Source organism: Tachypleus tridentatus, chromosome 4 (genome assembly GCF_004210375.1).
Source record: "Tachypleus tridentatus isolate NWPU-2018 chromosome 4, ASM421037v1, whole genome shotgun sequence".
Lineage (NCBI taxonomy): Eukaryota > Metazoa > Arthropoda > Merostomata > Xiphosura > Limulidae > Tachypleus > Tachypleus tridentatus.
Genome location: NC_134828.1, coordinates 54,182,028 through 54,205,726, shown reverse-complemented (window position 1 = coordinate 54,205,726; position 23,699 = coordinate 54,182,028). Strand labels below are relative to the sequence as shown.

Here is a 23,699-nt window from a genome sequence, read left to right as displayed (position 1 = left end):
TTGCTAAAGTACGATTTTTTGTTCTACTGGTAGCAAATACAAGAGAGTTTCAAAACATATCACAACTATTTTCCAAATAACATATGAAAATTAACTGATAAATAAAAATCTTTAATCTCGCCAAATTTTATTTACTAATCAGTAAGATTTATTCGTTCAACAAAGAATCATTTAACAAAATTGAAGGTTTCTCCGCTATGTAATTATGAACTCAACTTTGGAAGGAACTTTTAACAATGGGAATTGTTCCTGACGAGTTCATAGTTTACGTATCTGTATGAAGCTTTCCAAGTATCTTTATTTTTGTTATCAAAATTTGTTCGACAATACCTGACATTTGCATATTGAAACTAACGTTACGTGACAGTAGATTATTGTTATCCAAGAAGTTTTACTATTTGGTTAAAAAGTTTTCATTAGTTTTTCTAGAGTTTACTGACATTTGTTTCTCACATATGAAGCACAGGTAAGACCTTTCCACAATAATAGAAGACCCCTGTAGCTCATCGGCAAGTCTAAGGTCTTATAGCTCTAAAAATTCAGGTTCGACACTGATCACAGATAGCCTATTGTATAGCCTTTTAGTTAACATCAACCAAATAAGAAGCATAATTGATAATTAATTTCCTGGCAGTGTTACTGTGTAACACAAGGACCAACATACGACGTTTGTATTTGCGTTGCATACTTCAAACAATCTTAATCATATTGCCCCCTACATTATATTTTGGCATGCATAATGATAAACTAAGCAATTTCTCACAAATTAATGTATCCGTATGCTAAAATTTTACAAGCAATAATCAAGAATTAAGCTATTACATGATTCTCTTAAAAAGTTTTTTTTGTTTATTGGCATTAGGCACAAAGCTACACAATGGGCTATCTGTGCTCATCAAGAGTATCGAAGCTAGATTTTAGAGTAATAAGCCTTTATACTAACCGTGCGTCAGTGGAGGATAAATTCTAAGATATTTCTAGTTTGTTTTTTTTCTCAACAGAATTCCGTTTTTAAAGCTCCCCCCTGCCTCAATAACACATACAAACTCTAAAAGCTTATTACTCTGAAACCGAGTTTTGATACCGTAGTTTTTAAAAACATGGTTTAATAATGTAATTTTTATATAGTTTACTAGTTTTACGCCATTGGAAAATTTCTAATAATTAAAAATCAAAATTTAATCCTATGAAGCTAAAATGAATATGTTTTTATTTCTTATAACAGATTCTTCCTCTGGTGACCATTCTTGGGACTGCATGTCTTGGAACAGTAGCCTTTGCCTTTTATTCATTGTATCAAAAATCAGACGTTATGTATGTAGTAAGGTGTTTTAAAAATGTATAGTCTTAAGTCATTATAGATTATTCTAATAAACAGAGGTTGAGTATACAGTTAGGACAGAAAGTGTTCGTACCCCTGCGTCGTGAGTAGTTTTTTCCTCATAACTTAACAAAATATCAGGATTAGGATAATGAAAGTATAGTATATTATAAATATTATACTAACACACATCTACATAATTTTTTATATAAATTGAACGACAAGTAAACTGTTTATAAACAAATAACCAAACATAGGAGGGGCAGAAAGTGTTCGTGCGTTTACTTTAATGGTCAGTTGTGTAGCCTTTCAGGTGAATTAATTGACGCAGTCTCTCCTCATAGCCCTCCATTATCGTTTGACAGTACTTGATTGGTATTTTCTTCCATTCTTCTTTACACATGCGTGCCATTTTTCCGCGGTTTTCAAACGGCCAACGATCACCCACGAGATTCGTGTAAATTCGAAGAGAAAATATGAGCGATTTGGGGGCCGGGTAGGTGGTTTTTGAGAAGAAATCGTATTTTTTCAATGTTTATTGCAGAAAAAAAAATCTGACCACCATCTTGGAGGCAGTCTCGTTTCGTCTCGTTGCAGGTCTCGTGGTCTGGTATCGTGTGCATACCAGACGATAAAATATTATCTACGCTCCAAAGAAACAACAGCGATTGAAATGTTTAAAAGGAAAGATGCTCATTTTGATCCTGTAGACAAGAGAATGTATAAGGACATTAGATCAGCAGCTTCAAAGTATACCTCAAAGCTGAGGGAGAATCAGAAGAAAAGGGCAGAAAGGCTTGAGGCCTATGGTTCTGTGAAATCTGGCCCAGCCACCTTGGCTAAAGAAAAAGTCCAGAAAGCCGCAGAGGCACAGAGAGCTGCCCATTCAGAGAAGGAGAGAAAAAAAGCTCGGAAGAGAGCACTGGAAACCCTTGTCTCGAAAAAGAGGAAATTAGCCAAGATTGATTAAAGGAAATTAAGTGATTTGAAATTTGACTGTAATTTATGCAGCAGAGCAGAAGTTGATATCAGTGACTGAAAAACATTTTATTATTATCTGCAGCATACAGTGCCAGTGGTTTATTTTAAAGCATATCATTAATTTTATTTTGAAGCAATGTCAAAGCTTTCCTTGATTTGCTGTTTCAGTTTGTATTGTGAAAGAATGAAAAATGTACTGATATTGAGGTACGAGTAATTTACTGACAAGATTGTATAGATGAACAAGTTTTACTGTAGGTAGTCATGTAGAGTAATTTTAAGTAATTTGAAATTTTAATGGAATACATGCAGCAGAGCAGTAGTTGTTGATGTCAGTGACTGTACAAAATTTAATTTCTGAGGCATGTCACTGATATCAGTAGTTTAATATTGAACCATATCAGTAGTTGAATTTTTAAGCAATGTCATAGCTTTCCTTCATATGCTGTTTTAGTTTGTATTGTCAATTTGTGAAAGAATGGAAAATTCACTGATATTAAGGTACCAGTAGTATAATAACAAGATTGCATAGATGAACAATTTGAACTGTAGGTAGTCATCATTAGTCAAAAGAGTAATTTTATGTGATTTGAAAATTGTATGGAATATATGCAGCAGAGAAGTAGTTATTGGCAATGACTGTAAAACATTTAATTGGCAGCATACCAGTAGTTGATGATGATGATGTTATTGATGACAAAAAAGGATAATAATGAAATGATTTGTATTTGAAATATTTACTGAGTTATTTTGGCTTTATTAACTCATATTACTAATATATTTTGATTTAGAAAAACATTAAACTGAATAAATAGCAAATAAACAATCTTAAATTTCATTTATTTACTTTTTATTTTATTTGTTAATTTTAGATATTTTGATATATCTTCTAAAAAATGAATGCAAATTAAAAGAATAAATCAATCTGCTAAAAACTGTAAATGAAAGTTATAGTTTTTATTAGTTTGATTTAGTCTTTTAATTTCCTTTTGTTATTTTATATGATATATATTGTGTACTTTTCCAACATTGCAATGTCAAAAAACATAAAGAAATTATGTCCAAGATTGCACCAAATCACACCAAATAGCATCCATTTTTTTAAAATTTCCCGGGGGGGGTATACCCCCGGACCCCCTAGTCAGGCGCGGTTGCGCCGCGCTGTGGCGCCTCTGGCGCCAGGCTATATACCTATTCCTCTTTTTTTCATAAATGTCATTGGCATGCCTGTTTACAGAAAGCCTCCAAGTCTTGCAAGTTTTTCGGATGACACTGATGAACCCTGGTTTTCAACTCTTGCCAAACGTTTTCAATTGGGTTGAAATCGGGTGACTGCGATGGCCACTCCAGAACGCTTATATGGTTCCTCTGCAACCAGGATTGCACATATTTCGATGTGTGTTTAGGGTCGTTGTCCTGCTGGAAGATCCAACGACGCCCAAGCCGAGCATCATTCTTGATATAAGTACCTAATATATCAACGTACTCTTCTTTTTTTCATGATTCCGTTGACGCGGTGAAGGCTGCTTACACCAGAAGAGCTGAAGGAACCCCATAGCATGATCGAGCCATCACCGTGTTTAACTGTAGGGACGGTGTTCGTTGGAAGATTTCGTTCCCCCCTTCTTACGGAAAATACAGTGAACATCATTGTGGTCGAAAAGCTGGATCTTAGTCTCGTCTGACCAAATAATACTCTTCCATGCTTTCTTGCAAACCTCAATCGTGCTTTTAAATGAACAGGCTTTACAAATACGGAGTTCTTCGAGGACGTCATGCTTTGAACCCAGAAGAGCGTAACATGTTCGTAACTGTAGAGGTGCTTACTTCAACTCCAGTTTCCCTTACCAGTTTCTGTATGTTATTACTGTTAAACGAGGGTTCCTACTAACTTCTCTGAGAACCTTCCTCTTGGTTCTCTCTGGAATTTTGGTGGGGCGTCCGGAACGAGGGAGATTAGCAGTTGATCCTGTAAGCTTAAACTTGGCAATTATGCTTTGAACAGTAGATTTCGGCACATTGCGTTGTGTATCAATACCGGAAAGAGACACACGAGAATTGTATTTTACAATAATTCAGTTTTTTAAATCACTGGACTGTTGTTTCCTGTTCGCCATAATGACCAAGCAGATTATGACGGAGACGGCGCTAAATTACCGGAAGTACATTTTTTGCTGGCTAAATTTCAATAATTATGAACCAAGTGTCTAGTTCTGGAATGGTATAATGTAGTTTATTCGCCAAACTAAACAAATTTTTTACGGGAATATCAGTTTTTTTCACACGTTCTGAAATGTACGAACACTTTCTGCTCCTCCTATTTTTAGTTATTTGTTTATAAACAGTTTATTTGTCGTTTAATTTACATAAAATTTATCTAGATGTGTGTTAGTATAATATTTATAATGTAATATATGTCTATTAGCCTAATCGTGATACGTTTTAAGATATACGTTTTTTAAGAGTAAAAAACTACGGGACGCAGGGGTACGAACACTTTCTGTCGTAACTGTATCATATTAAAACAATTTTGAAGCCACATCCATGTTGAAGCGTTCGGTAGAGCTCTATCTGATGATTGTGCAGTGTTGTTTCCATTGTAAAACGCTCTGCCTGTCTCTTCATGTTTTTCACAGATAATACGAAGACTATGGTTTCCCAGCGCCCATTCCAACAGTCAAATCCCACAAAATTCCATAGACCCTGCACTTAATGACTTCAAATATATGTCTTTGTTTGAAATAACTTGAATACTCATTTTATTCTCCAGTTACCAGGTGTATGACAATTGAATAGATATGTCATGGAATCAGCTTGGGCACTCGTGAATTGTTTCATGTTTCCAAACAAAGATTTCTCTTGATTGTATTGGGTGTTGTTGGTTTGAGCATGTTAACAGTTTTTGTTAGTGGTCTTTGTGTCCGTGGATTCATAGTCGTTACAACGCTCCACACTTTGCTTTTCACGACTGAGATATAACCTGTTTTGAGTATCTTTCTGGATGGTCTTGGTGAACCAAGCTGATTTAAATTCCTTTGTTTTCTAATGGCATTTGATACAAAGGATATTACCGCTTTCTAATTTCTAAATCCCCCGATTTACATGTGTCGAAAATGACTGTTGCATGTCCATTCGAAGAGAGCTGAATGTCTTGATTTTCATTAGCATTAAACTACCTATACGACGCCAAATGATTTCAAAATGTAGTTCTGATACATTCCGTTCAATCGTGACTTTATAATAGTTGTGTTTGTCATGTAACTTGCTGATTTGCAAATTCAAAATTGTTATAACATACTCAACCTTTGTAGAAGTATTGCTTTAATCATTTATCATAATAATGAAATTTCTTTGTGACTGAAATGTTTCTTTTAACTTCATACAAAGTATCGTTTATTACTTTATGACATGGTGAGGTATTTGCACTTCTACAATAAAATTTATGGCTCATGTGCCAAGTGCTTTTCGGCACGCTAACTACTCGATATAAGTACACATGTTGTATATAGTGAATTATTTTGATACCTAGCAGGGTCTTCTCTACACGTTTTACGTTCATACATAGAACATTGCTTACTGTTTCATGTTACAAACACACAATGATATAAGTAGAGCTTTGACTGGTAAATGGTGGCTTCATAATCTACCTGTTTCATTACCTCATCAACAAATAGAACTCATTCTCGTAAAGTTTAAAGTTTTTAACATTATAATGAGAAAACTAACTTGCTTCCTAAATAGTACGTATAATAAAGGATTTTCTAATCTTCTAATTTTCTCTAACGATAGCTAAATGGCATGTATGCCATGTTTATTTTTGGACCACATATTTCTAATTTGTATGTATAATCCTAAGTTACCCAAGTATAGAGTTATACTGTGACTGAGAAAATAAGTAAGTTATAGGGAATAGTTTTGTTTCTTAACTGTGAAATTAAGGGAGTAAGTGTTATCGTGTGACTAAAACAATAGGTAGGAAGTAACAGTTACTATAATGTGACCGATAACATAAGAATATCGTAGATAACTATTGTGTGACTGAGAAAGTAAATAAGTAGCAGGCAGTGGATGTTACTATGTGACAGAGAAAGTGAGAAGGGAGTACACGTATTTGGCTTCACTGGATTACCTTGTGCTTCTAGAAAGTAAACAACAAATAAAAATCAGGATCACATTGTTTCGCATAGTTTATAATTTAATAATATATCATAACATGAACATCAACTGAGAAGCCTGGTATGTGGTATTGAAGGAAGTATTGTTTCTCCTACAGTTGTATCTGCAAAAGTACCCAAATTACCCCTACAAATTTGTCAGAATAACATGTTTATAGCCAAGGAATCGCTGAAGTAACTAATTAGGCTTACAACGTTATTTCACTTTGCTAGACTTGTAAGTTTAGAATTAGGTTATTACAGGTTAATGACGAAACATAATATTATTATAAGCTATCCATGGATGTGGTGTAACCCACTTAACCTGATGAGCTCTGGTGTTGACCGAAAGACCTCATCGGCAGAAACATACAGCAAATCGAGTGTATTGAAATACTGTTATACGTTCTTCCTACTGGAAAAACGTAATGCGTCAATAAAGAAAGATGTGATTACAATTATCAACATTTCGTGATTTGACGTCACACCCATAAAAATAAGCATTAGAATAATTTAAGAATATACATTTTCGCACTCTTCATTGACAAAACGTTTCTTTTTAAACTCCAAGTAACTAAATTCTCTCACCACAGAAACACTTAATCTTTAGTTTTTAGATTCAAACTATCCAAACGGAAGTAGGTTAATTAATTAAGTATAAAACTAGTAATGATTGTACATGGTGGCCCATAAGTCCCTACTCATCCATATATATTATGTATCCAGTGTATCTGTGTACTGTCTTTCATTCTCGCTCCATAATATTATGCGACGCCATGTTCTGTGAGACATTTTCCTCAACATAACAAGGGGTGTTGTTCCAAATGCCGCTGTAACAGCTGCCTTCAACTCATCATTAGTATTATAACGTTGTTTAGACACAACATATGGATGGGTACACCCTGTAGGTAACCTTTGAGGCATACCTGAGTAATCCTGAAATCACATTGTATTTCATACTATAAAACTAAATATTAGTTTTATCCCCAATAATTCACTGAATAAAAGTTTTAAAAATTTTAGAAGTAAAACAGAAAAAGTAAATTTACTGAAACAATAATAATCTAAAGATTTTCTTCCTCTCTGGAATTTCTTTTTTAACTAACCAAAACAATCGAAAATATTGTTCGATATAGTTTTGAGTTTAAAATGCAACAAAACTTTTATATATTTAGAGTTAACAAGAGAAAAGAATTTCCACCATGGGAAAGAGTGAACCCAGAGACACCTCAGAAGGTAGGCACTGTTTTCTATTTTTTATTATGCATTTTTATGATTTTAGTTGAAACAAGTTTTTATTTTGTTTACTATTATGTTAACACCGTCAGCTTTTCTTTAGGTTTCTCACTACGTAAACTAGTCCGTGAAACATACTCGTTAATTATACGCTTAACTCGTGACTCTTATTATGAATACCCTGCATCAGAAAGGCAGATTTATATGAGATCTAAAAACTACAGGGACACTAAATCCTCATATGATTAAAAAAAAAGATCCAAATTTTTCAAAATAATGTTTGAAATAGTACAGAAGATGATGTTTAAATTAATAATACCACACGTAACCTTTTCTAGTAACAGTATCGTGCATCACCTACGCACGATGACGAATTGCAACTACACACTCAGCTACGTTAAATAAGAGTATCTATCATTGCCGTTTCGATTTTCAGTTCTAACATATTAAATATTACGATGATAATCGAAGAAGAAATCAATAGAAATTTTAAGAAATATTAATGCTGCAGAAAAATCAGTTTTATCTTTGTCATTCTGGAGTGCTTTCGGATGATTATTACCCAGTTCTTGTACTGGATATTGAATGGTAAATACACTGCAAGATATTACCTACAAGGAGAATCATGGATCCCCGAACGCGTCATAGAAATCTACACGATATGTTTTCTTAGAAAATCTTACAGACATTAAAATACTTTTAACGTTACTGAAGAATGAGTTAAGTTTGCTCAGTGCATCATATCTGGTTTTATTTTTTCTAAGTACGATATATTCTCACTTAGGTCGTCAGGATTCACGTTATTAGTATCTCAAAGTATTTTAAACTTGTGTTGTCAAAGCTATATTTTGTTTTCTTTAGGTATAATTAATATATATATATGTATTACAGTTTTAGCAACAAAATTTCTCGTCTGTAGTTTCACACTGTTATTTATGTCAGTATTATCAAATATTTCGTGATACTCTTGACGTTTCTCCCGCTCTCTAAGTCTGCAGCTACATTATAATACAATGACTTTGGCTTGAAGTAAAACGATTACATGTAACTTAAAAGCCAAACTTGAATATCGAGAACATTTTCGTAAGGAACTTACGACTAACTGCAGTATTACTACTGATATTAATGAAAGAAGAAAAGGCGCTTCCTAATGAGCAAAACCGGTTTTGAATGGCTTTCTACTTGCTGTTTGTAATTATTGTCACAAAAACTGTATGGCCAGCTTATAAAATAAACGTCATTTTCTTCCCGTGATTGCGCCCTCCTATGCTCGTAGACGTATAATATTATTCTGCCTGAACGTCAATATAAATAGAGTACTTTCATAATGTTGAAGCAACAAATCACCTGAGCCATGTACGCGAGTTGTGAAACGTCCACGTGCAGACCGTCACGTAGCCTACGTGTTTGTTACGTGTTCTCTTGCACCGTGAAACATCTTGTGCATCTGTATCTATTTTCGTAGTTAATATTTTCGCTTTCTACATGTGCTTTATATATAGATAGATAGATATATGTGGCATACAATATCCTGAAATAATAATAATAATACAAGAATATTACTGAAATTTAACAATGATTCCCTCCAGTCCATACAAATTAAATAAAGCCTTGTTAATACTTACGTGTCTCAAATTGAACAATGAATCCTAATAATGTATAGATGTATCTCATATTCAATGTTGAATTCCTACCGATGCATGCAAGTTTCTCCAATTGAACAATGAATCTCATATAATAAATAAGCTTTCTCTAATTTAGCATTAAAATGTTTCATGATGTATACATCCTTTGGTGTATAGTAATAAGTTCATAAATTACAACATACAACATTTTATCGCATACATTTTATAACTGTAAATAATCAGTGACATAGTACATGTATTTTCTTGGAGCATCTTAGCGATGTATTGAAAGGACACTCATTATGATTAAATGGCATAATGGAGAAAACTCGGTATCACAGAATTGCGTGTTAAAGAGAATGTCAATATGATGAAATGGTGTAAAGAAGGCATATTAATTTTGATTAAAGGTTATATTGACGAAGTGCTCACTATTGAGCAGTGTCATGGAAAACTTCTTTGTTAAATAGAAAACGTGCCAAATACCATGGGATAATATACCTAAAAAATACGCAACATGCTGGAATACTGAAAAAGTTTTTAATTGGAAAGGTGCACTCAAGAACTTAATATAATGGGATTTTTTTATCGGAAAATCGTCCCAGCCACACAGAATGTTACTTCCTATTTTCTTGTTTACAAAATTGGTTGTTGCAGTAACGTTAGCTTTCCACTTTCGTTAACATTGCTAAAGTTTTATTCTCTTTTTGTCCTTGGAAATTCACGTAATATAAACTTCAATTAAAATTGTGATGATACAATATATAATCAATTAGACAAAAGGTATGGTGAGTTCATATTTAAGTTAAAATGGCTTAGTTGCAACAGTTGATAAAGTTAATACAAAATATGAATAAAATTTCTTTGTTTGGAATTAAGCACAAAGCTACACGATGGGCTATCTGTACTCTGCCCACCATGGGTATCGAAACTCGGTTTCTAGCGGTTGGAGTCCGCAGACATAACGCTGTGCTACTGGGGACGCATATGAATGAATAAAACTCAACGATAATCGATTTCAAAACTAATAAAGTAATACTGTTCCATCTTAAACACAGACAAATATCTAGACGTTTGCATACTTAATCTTTTACGTTAACGTGTATATCTAAACACACAATTAAATTGCCAAAATAAGAGACAAGCTGGGTTTATAGACCTACGTAAGAAGTAAAAAGTATTGTTTGGCCAGTTACAATCGATTACTCACCGATACAGTATTTTGTGAAATCGATAAGTTCTTTTACAGTTCCTCATTCATGGACTCGTCAATACGTAGACAACGATTAACCACACATGGCAACTCCAACGCTTGGCTCGACTCTGAGAAATCTTCAAATCCCGTTGCTACAGAAATGCGACTCCCATAATGGCGGTCGGATGTGCGTTATAAGAGTAATAATGAAATATTATACTTCGATTACAGAAGTCTAAAAGTTGGCAATGGTTGTTGCTGTTGTCTAGTCCTTGTACCTTTATTTTCACAAAATTAAAAATTAGTGTTTCGTTTCGACGCTGTCCAACACTCCTTGTACCTTTGCACGAATGTTTGAAGCAAACAAAGGAACAGTTTATATCCACATGAATGAAAATGGCTTACTTTAGATTAGTTTTCAAAGTTTTTATGTCAACTACATACTGCCACGTGAAATTATTTTAACTTCAAACTGAAATGATTTTCATGTAAGAATACATTCTTAAAACAATTTGATTAATTTCACTGTTATTTTTATAACCGACCAACTGTCGTAAGTCGAATAAGTTTAGTTGTTTGTTCTTTGTGTATTATGCCAACAGAACGTGGTACCGTTTGGCCTTTTATGTTTTACAAAGAGATAGGATATAATGTATGAAATGTTGGTGTATTTGTTTTAAAGTAATGATACAAATAAAATAATAAGATTTTAACCTAAAATCTAGAGTCGATTTTACATAAATTAGTAGATGTTTTGGTCGTAATAGGTAGTATTTGACAAAACGTAAAAAAGCGCTAAAATTGCCATTGAACGATGATTGATTATTTCGTATTCGATCTTTCAAATTATACAACTTTTGTTTCACCTTTCGTTCTGCTCACAAAACTGGTTAGCGTTTAATATTTTGCGAAGCCAAGACTTTTGTGAAAGATCACTAGTAATTTACATATAGAGAATATGTTTTCAAGGGGACGTCTGAAAGACAAGTTTACCATATTCTCATTTGTAAATACAAAGATGATGTGTTTGATTTTGTGTATGAAATATAGACATTGGGAATGAAGACATGATGGATTTTTTGTTGAATTAAAAGCAGGCAAAAAGAGAGGTCGTGGAAAAAACACGCTATAATTAAATCAAAAGAGGACACGAAAAGTTCGAAGTAGTAAGAAAAATATACTTTATTATTCTCATTTCTAATCTCTTTCATTGTCCTAGATCGTTATTGATTGATCAAACCCCAACCAAGAAAAATCAGAAGAAATAGTTAAATATACATCGTTGTTTTATTAAGTGTTGAAAGTGTTGAACACAAACCGTTCTTATATTATAAAGCAAGTTAAAGAAATGAATGGTCTTGAACAAGTATCAACAATAAAACAATGTTTTGAAAGTTTCACTGCGTTTTTCGAAGAAGGGATCACACTGTAGCTTTGTTTTTATATGAGAAACTGCTGTAGAGAGTATATCCTTGTTCAAAGTTGCCACTAAAACGTGGAATGTCTTTATGATACACTGTTGATTTTAGGGTTAAAACAATAGATAAATCACAGTTCGAGCGTTTTCCAAGTTTGGTTTACAGTATCCCTTTGGCTTCTGGGTCTCTTAAAAATTGCTTTATAATTGCGTGTTACCTTGGTATGAGATAAATTTAGTTTCAATAGTCTTTGAAAAACATGGAATAATTCCGGGAAGGAGCAATTGAATTCTCACATTTAGCTGCTATTTATAAATTAACACATCATACCAATCAGTTTTAATCTTGTGAAATGGCTTCCAAGTTTCTTGTATTGTTTCTCTTACCCAATACTTCCCTTGTGTGTCAACGTAAGCTTACGGACTTAAAACACTAAAATCTTGGGCTACATTTCGTGTGGTAGACAACGTACGTCGCCCAGTGTGTACGGCCCGGCATGGCCAGGTGGTTAAGGAACTCGACTCGTAATCCGAAGGTCGCGGGTTCGAATTCCCGTCACACCAAACATGCTCGCCCTTTCAGCAGTGGGGGCGTTACAATATGACGGTCAATCCCATTATTCATTGGTAAAAAAGTAACCCAAGAGTTGGTGGTGGGTGGTGATGACTAGCTGCTTTCCCTCTAGTCTTACACTGCTAAATTAGGGACGGCTAGCGCAGATAGCTCTCGTGTAGCTTTGCGCGAAATTCAAAACAAACCAAACCCATTGTGTACCTTTTTTAAAAAAAAAGACACCAACTTAATCAATAAATTAGTCTAAGAATCTAGCGGGGTTAATCGATTAGATATCCTCGATTTCCTAAGTCACTTGTCGTTTTCATTAATCAGTCTAAATAGTTATTCTGTTAGAATTACGAATCAAATCAGTATTGTGTACGATGTATTTTATACTGTTTGTATCCTACCTGAAATATACTTTAAATTTGATAAATTGTAAGAAAGTCTTTACAGGCTAATTGTTTCGGGTTTAGGCACAAAACTAACACAGAGGCTGTCTTTTAAACTGGTTACTAACAGAATGACAACCAGTCACCAGAGCCCACAGCTATCTCTTGTGCTACTCTAACTGAATTGTTGTACTCTTATAACGTATCCACGGCCCTAAATGGAAAGGAGACCAAGGAGACAGTGAATTCACAGCCCGGTATGCTAGTCACTAGGCCACTCATAGCCAGGTTTAATAAGCCTCTACGTTGTTGACTCTTCCGCTATAACTCTTCCAAACGGTATAGAGTCCAAACAATTGGTCGTTTCTACTGATACTTGAGGCTACAAAAGCTGTATTCATCAGATTATAAGTGGTTTGTGGATTGTTTTTCCTTTTAATTCAGAAGTGTAACAAGTTTCAATGTAACTATAACACCAAAAGAATAGGTGTGAACAAAGCTTATAATCGGAGACATATGGTTAAAAGCTTTTAAGACTTCGCCCATTCAGCTGTAAATAGTAATATTCATTCGTGTTAGCATCTATTGGAATATGAAAAAAATTTCCAAGGAAAGAATGTCTTTGGCTCCCGAGCACGGCGGTTTCATACTGGTACCTGATACAGAAACTTAATCGAGAAAATATTCCGAAGTTTGACTTTTGATGTTAAACGTAGAAAAATGTACCTTTATATCAAAACCGCATTCATTTATATGGATATACGTCATGTACTATTATATTGGAGTGGTAATTGGAATCAGTTCTGTTAGAATACATATTAATTTCAGTTTAGCGTATTTTTAATGTATTTGTCCTGTATATTAACATAGAGATTCATCTGAGTTCATTCCAAGAACTTTAAAACTGAATTTAATATTCCAAGCATACGATTTCAAAATCGCTATTAATAGGCATGAACACGACATCAAAGTGAACTAAAAAAAATCCCTGTGAATAGACTTGAACGCATCATCAAAGTAAATTAAAAGACTAGTATAATCCAGTGTGAACCTAATGTTTAGACGGATACAAATTTATAGTGAACGCGTAAAAACTCTAAAATCTCAGTAAGGTTGAAAATCTACTGAGTAACATGGAACATTAAAAAAAACAAAAAAGTTTTGAATGAAAGCGAACACAGCGCCAAATAAAGTTGAAAATTACTACGAACACCAGTTTTATCTCAATCATCACTGTTCAAGTGTAACTATTTTCTAAGTGCTCTTAAGAAAATAATATACATACAATTTACAAAATCAAAAATGGTTTCGCCTCGTTTAGTTGATCAGGTTTTCGTTTACGTTTACGTGAATCACGAAAATTTCGTAACATTATAACTTTGGTGTTAGTCGCAATACAATTTAACTATGAAAATAATAAGTTTGTTTGTTTGTTTTGGAATTTCGCACAAAGCTACTCCAGAGCTATCTGTGCTAGCCGTCCCTAATTTAGCAGTGTAAAACTAGAGGGAAAGCAGCTAGTCATCACCACCCACCGCCAACTCTTGAGCTACTCTTTTACCAAAGAATAGTGGGATTGGCCGTTACATATTAACGCCCCCACGGCTGAAAGGGCGAGTATGTTTGATGGGACAGGGATTCGAATCCGCGACCCTCGGATTACGAGTCGAACGCCTTAACTCACTTGGCCATGCTGGGCCCACTTCACGAGGGCTATATACGCTACCCGTTCCTAATTTAGCAGTGTAAGAGTAGAGGGAAGGCAACTAGTCATCACAACCCACCGCCAACACTGGGGCTACTGTTTTACCAGTGAATAGTGAGATTGATCGTCACATTATAACGCCCCACGGCTGAAAGGACGAGCATGTTTGGTGTGACGGGGATTCGAACCTGCGACCCTCGGATTGCGAGTTGAATGCTTTATCCACCTGGCCATGCCGGGCCGGTTGAATTATTACATATATGTCTTAACCAACCATTTTTTATATCTGTTCTAATTAATAGCACTGGCCTTGAAGAGCGCGGATTATTATATGTATGACGTGACGGAAAGTACATAGACCCACAAGCACACGTTATATTTGTTTGAAGTGAATGAAACATATCATATCTTCAGTTTATATACTACAGATCTCATAGTGACAAGTATATACCTCAGGGATCTCGTAGTGACAAGTTATATACGTTATGGATATCATAGTGACAAGCTATATACGTTATGGATCTCATAGTGACAAGTTATATACCTTAGGGATCTCGTAGTGACAAGTTATATACGTTATGGTATCATAGTGACAAGCTATATACGTTATGGATCTCATAGTGACAAGTTATATACCTTAGGGATCTCACAGTGATAAGCTATATACGTTATGGATCTCATGGCTAATCAACTTTCTAGGCATCTGTGCCCTAATGATAATACGAAGTTCTGAGTCATGTCGAAGTTGTTGACCAGTTTTCCTGCCACAAAACGTGAGTTTGAAGAGAACACACAAGTGTGTCGAAACTCATCTCTAATTGCAAGTCTTCAGATACTTTGTTCCATTTAACTTGGATTTTCACCATCATTACTCTAAGTCATAAAATTCATAGTGGGGAGTTATTCACCCCATAGTGATAAATAATAGAGCTACAAGTTATTGACTTCATAGTTATAAATTATAAGCTACAGGCATCATGATAATAAGTTAGGGCCTCAGAGTGATAATAACAGTTTCTGTTATTAGTATACGTTTCATTTCGAATCAATAAGTGAAACGTTTGATTTGATTTGAATTTCGCGCGCAAAGCTATACGAGAGCTATCTGGCTAGTCGTCCATAATTTAGCAGTGAAAAATTAGAAGGAAAGCAGATAATTATCACCACTCACTGTCCACTCTTGAACTACTCTTTTACCAACAAGTTGTTAGAGTGACCGTAATATTATAATATTATCCTCACGGCTAAAAGGGCGGGCATGTTTGGTGAGATGGAGACCCTGAGATTGCGAGTTGATCTCCCTAACCACCTTGCAGACACAGAGGGCTATGCTTGTTGTTTCGTTTATTTGTTTTCGAAGCTCTTAACAGGTTTTCTTACTTTACAAATGTGTAATGAGCATACCACATCCAAGATACAGGTTCGTAAAAGTGAAAAGACATTATTTCCTGGAGGCATACTTTCAGTCTAGTTATTTGTTACATTTGAACTATTTTAACTTTTAAATCAGCCCATAAGCTTTTCCAATGATTCAGCTTGTAATTCTAAAATTCATGGTTTCATCCCTGTGGTGAACACAGCACGGATAGTTACTGTAACGTTTGTCAAATACCTTTTAACAAAGAAACAGAAACTCGTTCATAAAGTTGTACATTTCTGCTAATAAAATACTTTGCATGTTAGATATTTTGCATAAGTTCGAATGTCTTCCACTTCATTTTGAATATATGGTAGAATATGGTATTTCTTTGAAAATGAAGACGGCTATACTGTTTGAGGTAAACAACTTAATGCTCTTAAGCTTAATTACTATCTTATCGAGGGTCGTATTTTAAAATTACCCCTAATGAGTTTACCGCATTTTAAATCAAGGATAATGCATACGAAGATGTTTGTAAGATATTTGTTTTTAAAGAGATGACATAGCAGATTCCGAAACTTGACTTGCGGGAATCTTGAAACGGGGACAAGGCAAACCACTTCCTTCATAATTCTAGCATGTGAATGGTTGTAGAGAAGAACATTATTTCTGACCTTATGACTTAGGCGACAGGAAGTAAAATGACTTCAGTATTTCATAGTTAGATTGAAATAAATATATAATTTATCAAAATATAAACAAAATCGTGATCAAAGTCTCGCAAATAAACCAAATTTTGTCAGATATTATCTTCTTCGATTAATACTTTGTATGCATTACCAGCATATATTCAGTTACAGCAAGCTCTATTTCAGGCCCGGCATGGCCAAGCGTGTTAAGGCGTGGGACTCGTAATCTGAGGGTCGTGGGTTCGCAACCCGGTTGCGCCAAACATGCTCGCCCTCCCAACCGTGGGGGCGTTATAATGTGACGGTCAACCCCATTATTCGTTGGTAAAAGAGTAGCCCAAGAGTTGGCGGTGAGTGGTGATGACTAGCTGCCTTCCCTCTAGTCTTACACTGCTAAATTAGGAACGGCTAGCACAGATAGACCTCGGGTAGCTTTGGGCGAAATTCAAAAACAAAAGCTCTATTTTAAGAAGAATATATGTTTTTCTGGGAAATTTTCAACCTGTTTTGGGCAATTGACAAGAAATACGATATCAAGACACTTATTTAACGAAGATTTGTCAACTACTAAACAAGTTTATAGTAATATTCGGGTCTACCCGTTAGAATTATGTGTATGCTATTTTTAACTTAGATATTCAGTCTATAAATGCATTTTCTAGTCTCTTCGACTGAATGTACAAAGTTAGTAACTTTGTTAAAATAACTATCGAGCTCTTTTGATTACACGTTCATTCCAATTTTGTTTAATTTGTATACTGTTTTAACCTGTTGCATTCATAGCAAATTAGTGTATTATTTGCAATAATGTACGTTGCTAGACGTTCAAAACAATTACTAGTGGTGCGTTGGTTCTCATTAAAAAGTTCTAGAAAATCAATGTATTGTGACATGAAATGTGACAAACACTTTTACACATTCATAAACGTGCAAAATTCTGTTCGTTTTTTTTTTTTAATTTCGCTCAACGCTAAACGAGAGCTATCCACGCAAGCCGTCCCTAATTTAGCAGTGTAAGACTAGAGGGAAAACAGCTAGTCATCACCACCCACCGCCAACTCTTGGGCTACTCTTTTACCAACGAATAATAGAATTGATTGAAACATTATAACATCCCCACGGCTGAAAGGGCGAGCACTTTTGATGTGACGGAGTTTTGAACCCGTGACCCTCAGATTGCGAGTCGAGTGCCCTAACCATCTGGCTATGCCGAGTCCATAAAGTTCTGATAAGACGGGACAAATAATTTTGAACTTTATCATTGAGTTAAATGTTCTTTTTTGTTTGTTTTTTCTTTGGCACTATATTTTAATCGATTAAACTTCCAAAAATATATTCTAGTTATAGGTTAACGAATAAGTATGTTTAAAAACTGTTTTGTTAGGCGTACCTAGAATTAGCAGATAGCATATTTACTTGTTTATTCTTACATACAAATATTTTTAGACTGACAAGTTCATCCTATAGTTTTGATTTAGCATTGACCCTTAAAAAGTACAGAAGATACTATTGCGGTGACAGCAGCCTCCCTATTTGCATTTAAATATAAACTTTGTAGATTTTTGTGGTGTTACTACATTTGAGTTAACGATCACCCGATTTTACACAACAAAGAATGAATGAAATAAAAACAAATGAGATTTTTAATATAACAATATTCAGACAATCTGCTACATGTGGCACAATAATATAATTCTATACATGGTGTTTGGAAAAATAAAAATAAAAACATTTTAAGAGATAGGAAGGTTTGAGTGAACATGAATTTTGGATTATTCCTTAAATTTTTAGCCTGTACGAAACAGCATTCGTTAGAACAAAGGTCTCAAGCGTCAGAGTATTGAAAATTTTCAATCTTGTTTATTACGAATCGAGGTAACTTCAGAGCGTTTGTCTGTCTCCCGTAGGCAAAGTGTTTCATTCACTTTTGAAATGGCAGAAGAACAGTCATGAATAGTGAGTGTTGATACCAACAGGATATTGTACACTAAATTGCTAGAAATTAATTTCACTATATTCACGTTTCAAAATGTGGCGTAACTTACAGAATACAAATGTAGATTTACCGATATAATATTGTTGAGCGCCTCTTAGCGTGACTGAAATAATCAACAATTATTTTTCGCAGTGAAAAGTATAAGTAGTTCAGAGTTTTAGCTCTGGATGAAACCACAAATTCAACACAGTTAAGTTCTTTAAAGTCCATGAAATGGTTCAAATCGATAGATTAACTTAAACTTTCCTTTCACTGGGGACAGGTACTTTTGCATGTGCTCCATATATATGCATTTATATGTGTGTGTTGACTAGTTTTAAAATACCTTATCTTTTAAATGTTTGGTGTACCTTTGATAATCTTTCTAACAATAAGGTACAAGAGATAAAACCTAAGTCTCTAAAAACACACATTTTATGTATCACAATATGATGGGGGCTGTTTACCGAAACCAGAAATTATATTTTTATCCTGAGACATTAGATTTTTTTTTAATATATAAAAATAATTAGCTGGATTAATCATAAGAAGTCAATATTTATATAAACGTTGTACGTTGTTTAAGAAATTGAATTTTAATTATAAATTAGGGGAAGGGTGGAAATCTGAACTGTTTACTAGAAATACTTAATATTTCACATGTAATATATTTACAAGCAATAAAACATTCCACTTGTGATCAAAACTGACACGGTGGCAGTTCATTATATCCACCCCGCTGTGCCACTAGGAACCGGGTTTCGATACCTGTGGTGGATAGAGCACAGATTACCCATTGTGTAGTTTTATGCTTAACTACAAACAAATAAAACAAATATTATATCTGTTATTACATGTTTGTCCTTGTATAGAGCTGTCATACCATTGTTGTTTCAACTGATTGTGGGCCTGGCATGGCCAAGCGTATTAAGGCGTGCGAATCGTAATCTGAGGGTCGCGGGTTCGCATCCCCGTCGCGCCAAACATGCTCGCCCTTTCATCCGTGGGGGCGTTATAATGTGACGGTCAATCCCACTATTCGTTGGTAAAAGAGTAGCTCCAGAGTTGGCGGTGGGTGGTGTTGACTGGCTGCTTTCCCTCTAGTCTTACACTGCTAAATTAGGGACGGCTAGCACAGATAGCCCTCGAGTAGCTTTGTGCGAAATTCAAAAACAAACAAAAGAAACAATCAACTGATTGCAAATTTTTAAACATTAGCCCCTTTATAAACAAAAACAATTTCATATTTATAAAGTACATGTTTTGACACGTTGTAACGACTTTTAAACTTAAGTCGATATGAACACACGCCGATGATCTTTAGAAACATAAATTAAAAAGCGATAAAGGAACTAAACGTTTCTCTTAACGTTTTATTTGTTCCGCAAAATCTCTTAGCCAATTAGTGTGAACTCGTTTCACATTTCAAAATCTGTATTGCACTTATAATTAGAACAAATCGTAATTAATACGTTTTCATTGTAAAAAGTACAGTTTCTCTGCTTGCATATTCGTACCATAATGTTATTATATTTTCCAGCAACTCACGTAACAAGAGGTATCCAATCCTTTTATGACAAATTGGAATATAAATATATGATATGTAATGAAAGAGCCATTAATATTTAGTGTCTTATTCTACAAACTGACGTAATTTAATCATGGGAAATGGTATATCGTCACACATTTTTATATCACGCCATAAAATCATAAAATTAATATTTTATTCAATTAGATGAAAATTATTAACTGGTACATAATTCTAACCGTTTGAGTGTCTTCTGAGTGAGCTTCCTTTCCATGTTGTATTAGAATGTCTCTGTTCTAGCTAATGTCGTTGTTGTTTTTCCAGCTACTCACGTTGAATCAACAATATAAAAGAATACCGGAACTGGACACACTGAAACAAGACATGAACAGTGTCAAGTAAACAACAGAGTTTTATTCACAGCAATAAACTAGGTTTTCTTGTCCGTGCTTTGCTTGTATTTTAGTCACTACTGCATTGTGATATTAAAGATGTCTAACCCACAAAAGATTAATGTATAAAGGAATATTCACAAAATTCTTGTTCTGTCTTCAAATACAATATCTAAAGAAGCTTAAATTATAAAAGATAAAAAGTTGAAACTTCATTTTTTCGACATCTGGTAAATCTTAATGTCAAAACTAAGAGTGAGTGTGCCCAAAAATTAAATGTATGTTTTTAGAAATTGTTACATACTTTCATTTTAAATCTAATGCATTTTTTAATATCTAGAAATACTTATAAAAAAGATTGTTATGGTTTGTCATTTCTTTCATCGATTATTGAAAAATATTAATTTTAAACGCTCTATGATGATACGTTTCTGTGTTTTAATGACATAATATAAACCTTTTAATATTCAAGAAAAATTATAAAAGTTATATGTTACAGCTAACAGAAAAATAATTTTACAGTTTTATATTTCTAATTTAAGAAATTGTATGTTTTAATTTTGTAGAGTAGGTTACACTTGAAAGGGTAAATATAGATGGAAATATGTGTACTAATGTATTATAAGTAAAAGAAATAAAATAATCCGCGTGGATGTGCAAAAATAATTGTGTTTTTTGTCGCAATTTCATTTTTTAAATTACATAACTGTTAGATCATAGTATTATAACCATATAATTATTTGGTTATTCAATATGAGAAAATTTTATTGCTAATTTTTGTCTCACACTAGTTGCCATGGAGGAAAAAACAAACATTTTAAAAAAGTAAACAAATGACACTGGTAAGCTTTTGCATATCAAATAAGCTTAATTTTAAATGCAAAAATGAAATACCAATTGCTTAAAAATTTCAATTTTGAAAAGTAAATTAGAATTTTGCTCACCAATATCCTATTTGGTGTATCCATATGCAAAGTAAAATAAACAATATTCAGTATAACTTCTTTAAACCCAACTAAAACTCGAGAAGCTATCAATCGGCAAATGAAATAATTCTCATCAAATATGTTAATTAAGGCAACAGCAGCACCATTTAAGGATCTGTAAAAAATGTTATTGAAATGTTTAACGCGGTTGCAAGGAGATATGAAGTTGAATTTCAAATGTAATTTTGAAACGGTTGACTTCTAATCGTAGTTTTAAGTTCCCCAATCGAAAGTTGGCTACAGATAACACAAGATGTGAAAAAAAAATGTGAAAAGAAAGTCATACCAACTGTGAAGCATGGAGGTGAAAGTGTCATAGTTTGGGGCTGCTTTGCTGCAGCAGGACCTGGACAGCTTACAATCATAGAATCCACCATGAATTCTACTGTGCATCAGAGGGTGCTTGAGGATCATGTGAGACCATCTGTATTAAAATTAAAGTTGAAGCGGAACTGGACCTCACAACACGACAATGACCCAAAACATACCAGTAAATCCACCAAAGACTGGCTGAAAACTAAGAAATGGAGAGTCCTGGAATGGCCGAGTCAAAGCCCAGATCTTAATCCCATTGAGATGCTGTGAGGTGACTTGAAACGGGCTGTACATGCAAAAAACCCCTCAAACATCTCACAACTGAAAGAATTCTGCATTGATGAGTGGGGCACACTTTCTTCAGACCTATGTCAAAAACTGGTAAATGGCTACAAGAAGCGTCTCACTGCAGTTATTTCAGCCAAAGGGGGTAACACCAGCTATTAGGGGGTAGGGTGTTCTAACTTTTTCCTCAGTTAGAATATGCATTTTTGTAGAATTACATTTACGAAAGATATTGAAAGGGCCTGGCATGGCCAAGCGCGTAAGGCGTGCGACTCGTAATCTGAGGGTCGCGGATTCGCGCCCGCGTCGCGCTAAACATGCTCGCTTCCCCCAGCCGTGGGGGCGTATAATGTGACGGTCAATCCCACTATTCGTTGGTAAAAGAGTAGCCCAAGAGTTGGCGGTGGGTGGTGATGACTAGTTGCCTTCCCTCTAGTCTTACACTGCTAAATTAGGGACGGCTAGCACAGATAGCCCTCGAGTAGCTTTGTGCGAAATTCCAAAACAAACAAAAAAAAAACAAAGATATTGAAAAGTCTTTTATTCAGTTTGAATTGTTTAGTTATATTCCTATAATCTCTCAGTATTGTTAAAATTGAGACTAAATATCTATATATCCAAAAACGTTACAAAATACACAAGTTTTCATAGGGTGTCCTAACTTTTTCACATGACTGTACACTACATGGCCAAAAATATGTGGACAACCCTTCTAATTAGTGGGTTCGGTTATTTCAACCACATCCATTGCTAACTGGTGCATAAAATCAAGCATACAGCCACGCTATCTTCATAGACAAACATTGGCAACCCAATGGGTCGTACTGAAGAACTCAGTGATTTTAACGTGGCACTGTGATGGGATGCCACCTTTCCAAGAAGTCAGTTCGTCAAATTTCTACCCTGCTAGAGCTGCCTCGGTCAACTGTAAGTACTGTTATTGTGAAGTGGAAACGTCTAGGCGCAACAACATTTCAGCCACGAAGCGGTAGGCCATATAAGCATACAAAACGAAACCCCTGAGTACTAAAGCGTGCAGCGCGTAAAATTCGTCTGTTCACAGTTGCAACACTTACTACTGAGTTCCAAACTGCCTCTGGAAGCAACATCAACACAAGAACTGTTCGTTTGCAACTTCATGAAAATGGTTCCCATGGCCGAGCAGCAGCGCACAAGCCTAAGATTACCATGCACAATACCAAGTGTTGGATAGAGGGGTGTAAAGCACACTGCAATTGGAAACTAGAGCAGTGGAAACGCGTTCCCTGGAGTGATGAATCACGCTTCACTATCTGGCAGTGTGATGGAAAATCTGAGTTTGACGGATGCCAGGAGAACGTTACCTGCCTGAATGCATAGTGCCAACTGTAAAGTTTAGTCGAGAAGGAATAATGGTCTGGGGCTGTTTTTCATGGTTTGGGCTAGCTCCTTAGCTCCAGTGAAGGGAAATCTTAATGCTACAGTATACAATAACATTCTAGAGAATTGTGTGCTCCAACTTTGTGACAACAGTTTGGGAAAGGCCCTTTTCTTTTTCAGCATTACAATGCCTCCGTGCAAAAAGAGAGGCCCATTAAAGACATGGTT

At 34.8% G+C, this 23,699-nt stretch overlaps 1 protein-coding gene across 2 annotated transcripts in view; it reads left to right on the top strand.

Annotated features, from left to right (window-relative positions):
• The window catches only part of LOC143249164 (normal mucosa of esophagus-specific gene 1 protein-like), a 36,942-nt gene extending 15,750 nt beyond the window's left edge, over positions 1-21,192 (top strand). Inside the window, exons 3-5 of one of the 2 annotated variants that reach the window (XM_076498604.1) lie at positions 1,226-1,314; positions 7,632-7,692; positions 20,459-21,192. In XM_076498604.1, coding sequence (XP_076354719.1) covers positions 1,226-1,314; positions 7,632-7,692; positions 20,459-20,536 — 228 coding nt within the window. In that variant the 3' untranslated portion in view covers positions 20,537-21,192. Of the gene's footprint in view, positions 1-1,225; positions 1,315-7,631; positions 7,693-10,566; positions 10,829-20,458 lie in introns of those variants that run through there. The other variant, XM_076498605.1, reaches the window with a different exon arrangement.
• The last annotated feature ends 2,507 nt before the right edge of the window (positions 21,193-23,699 follow it).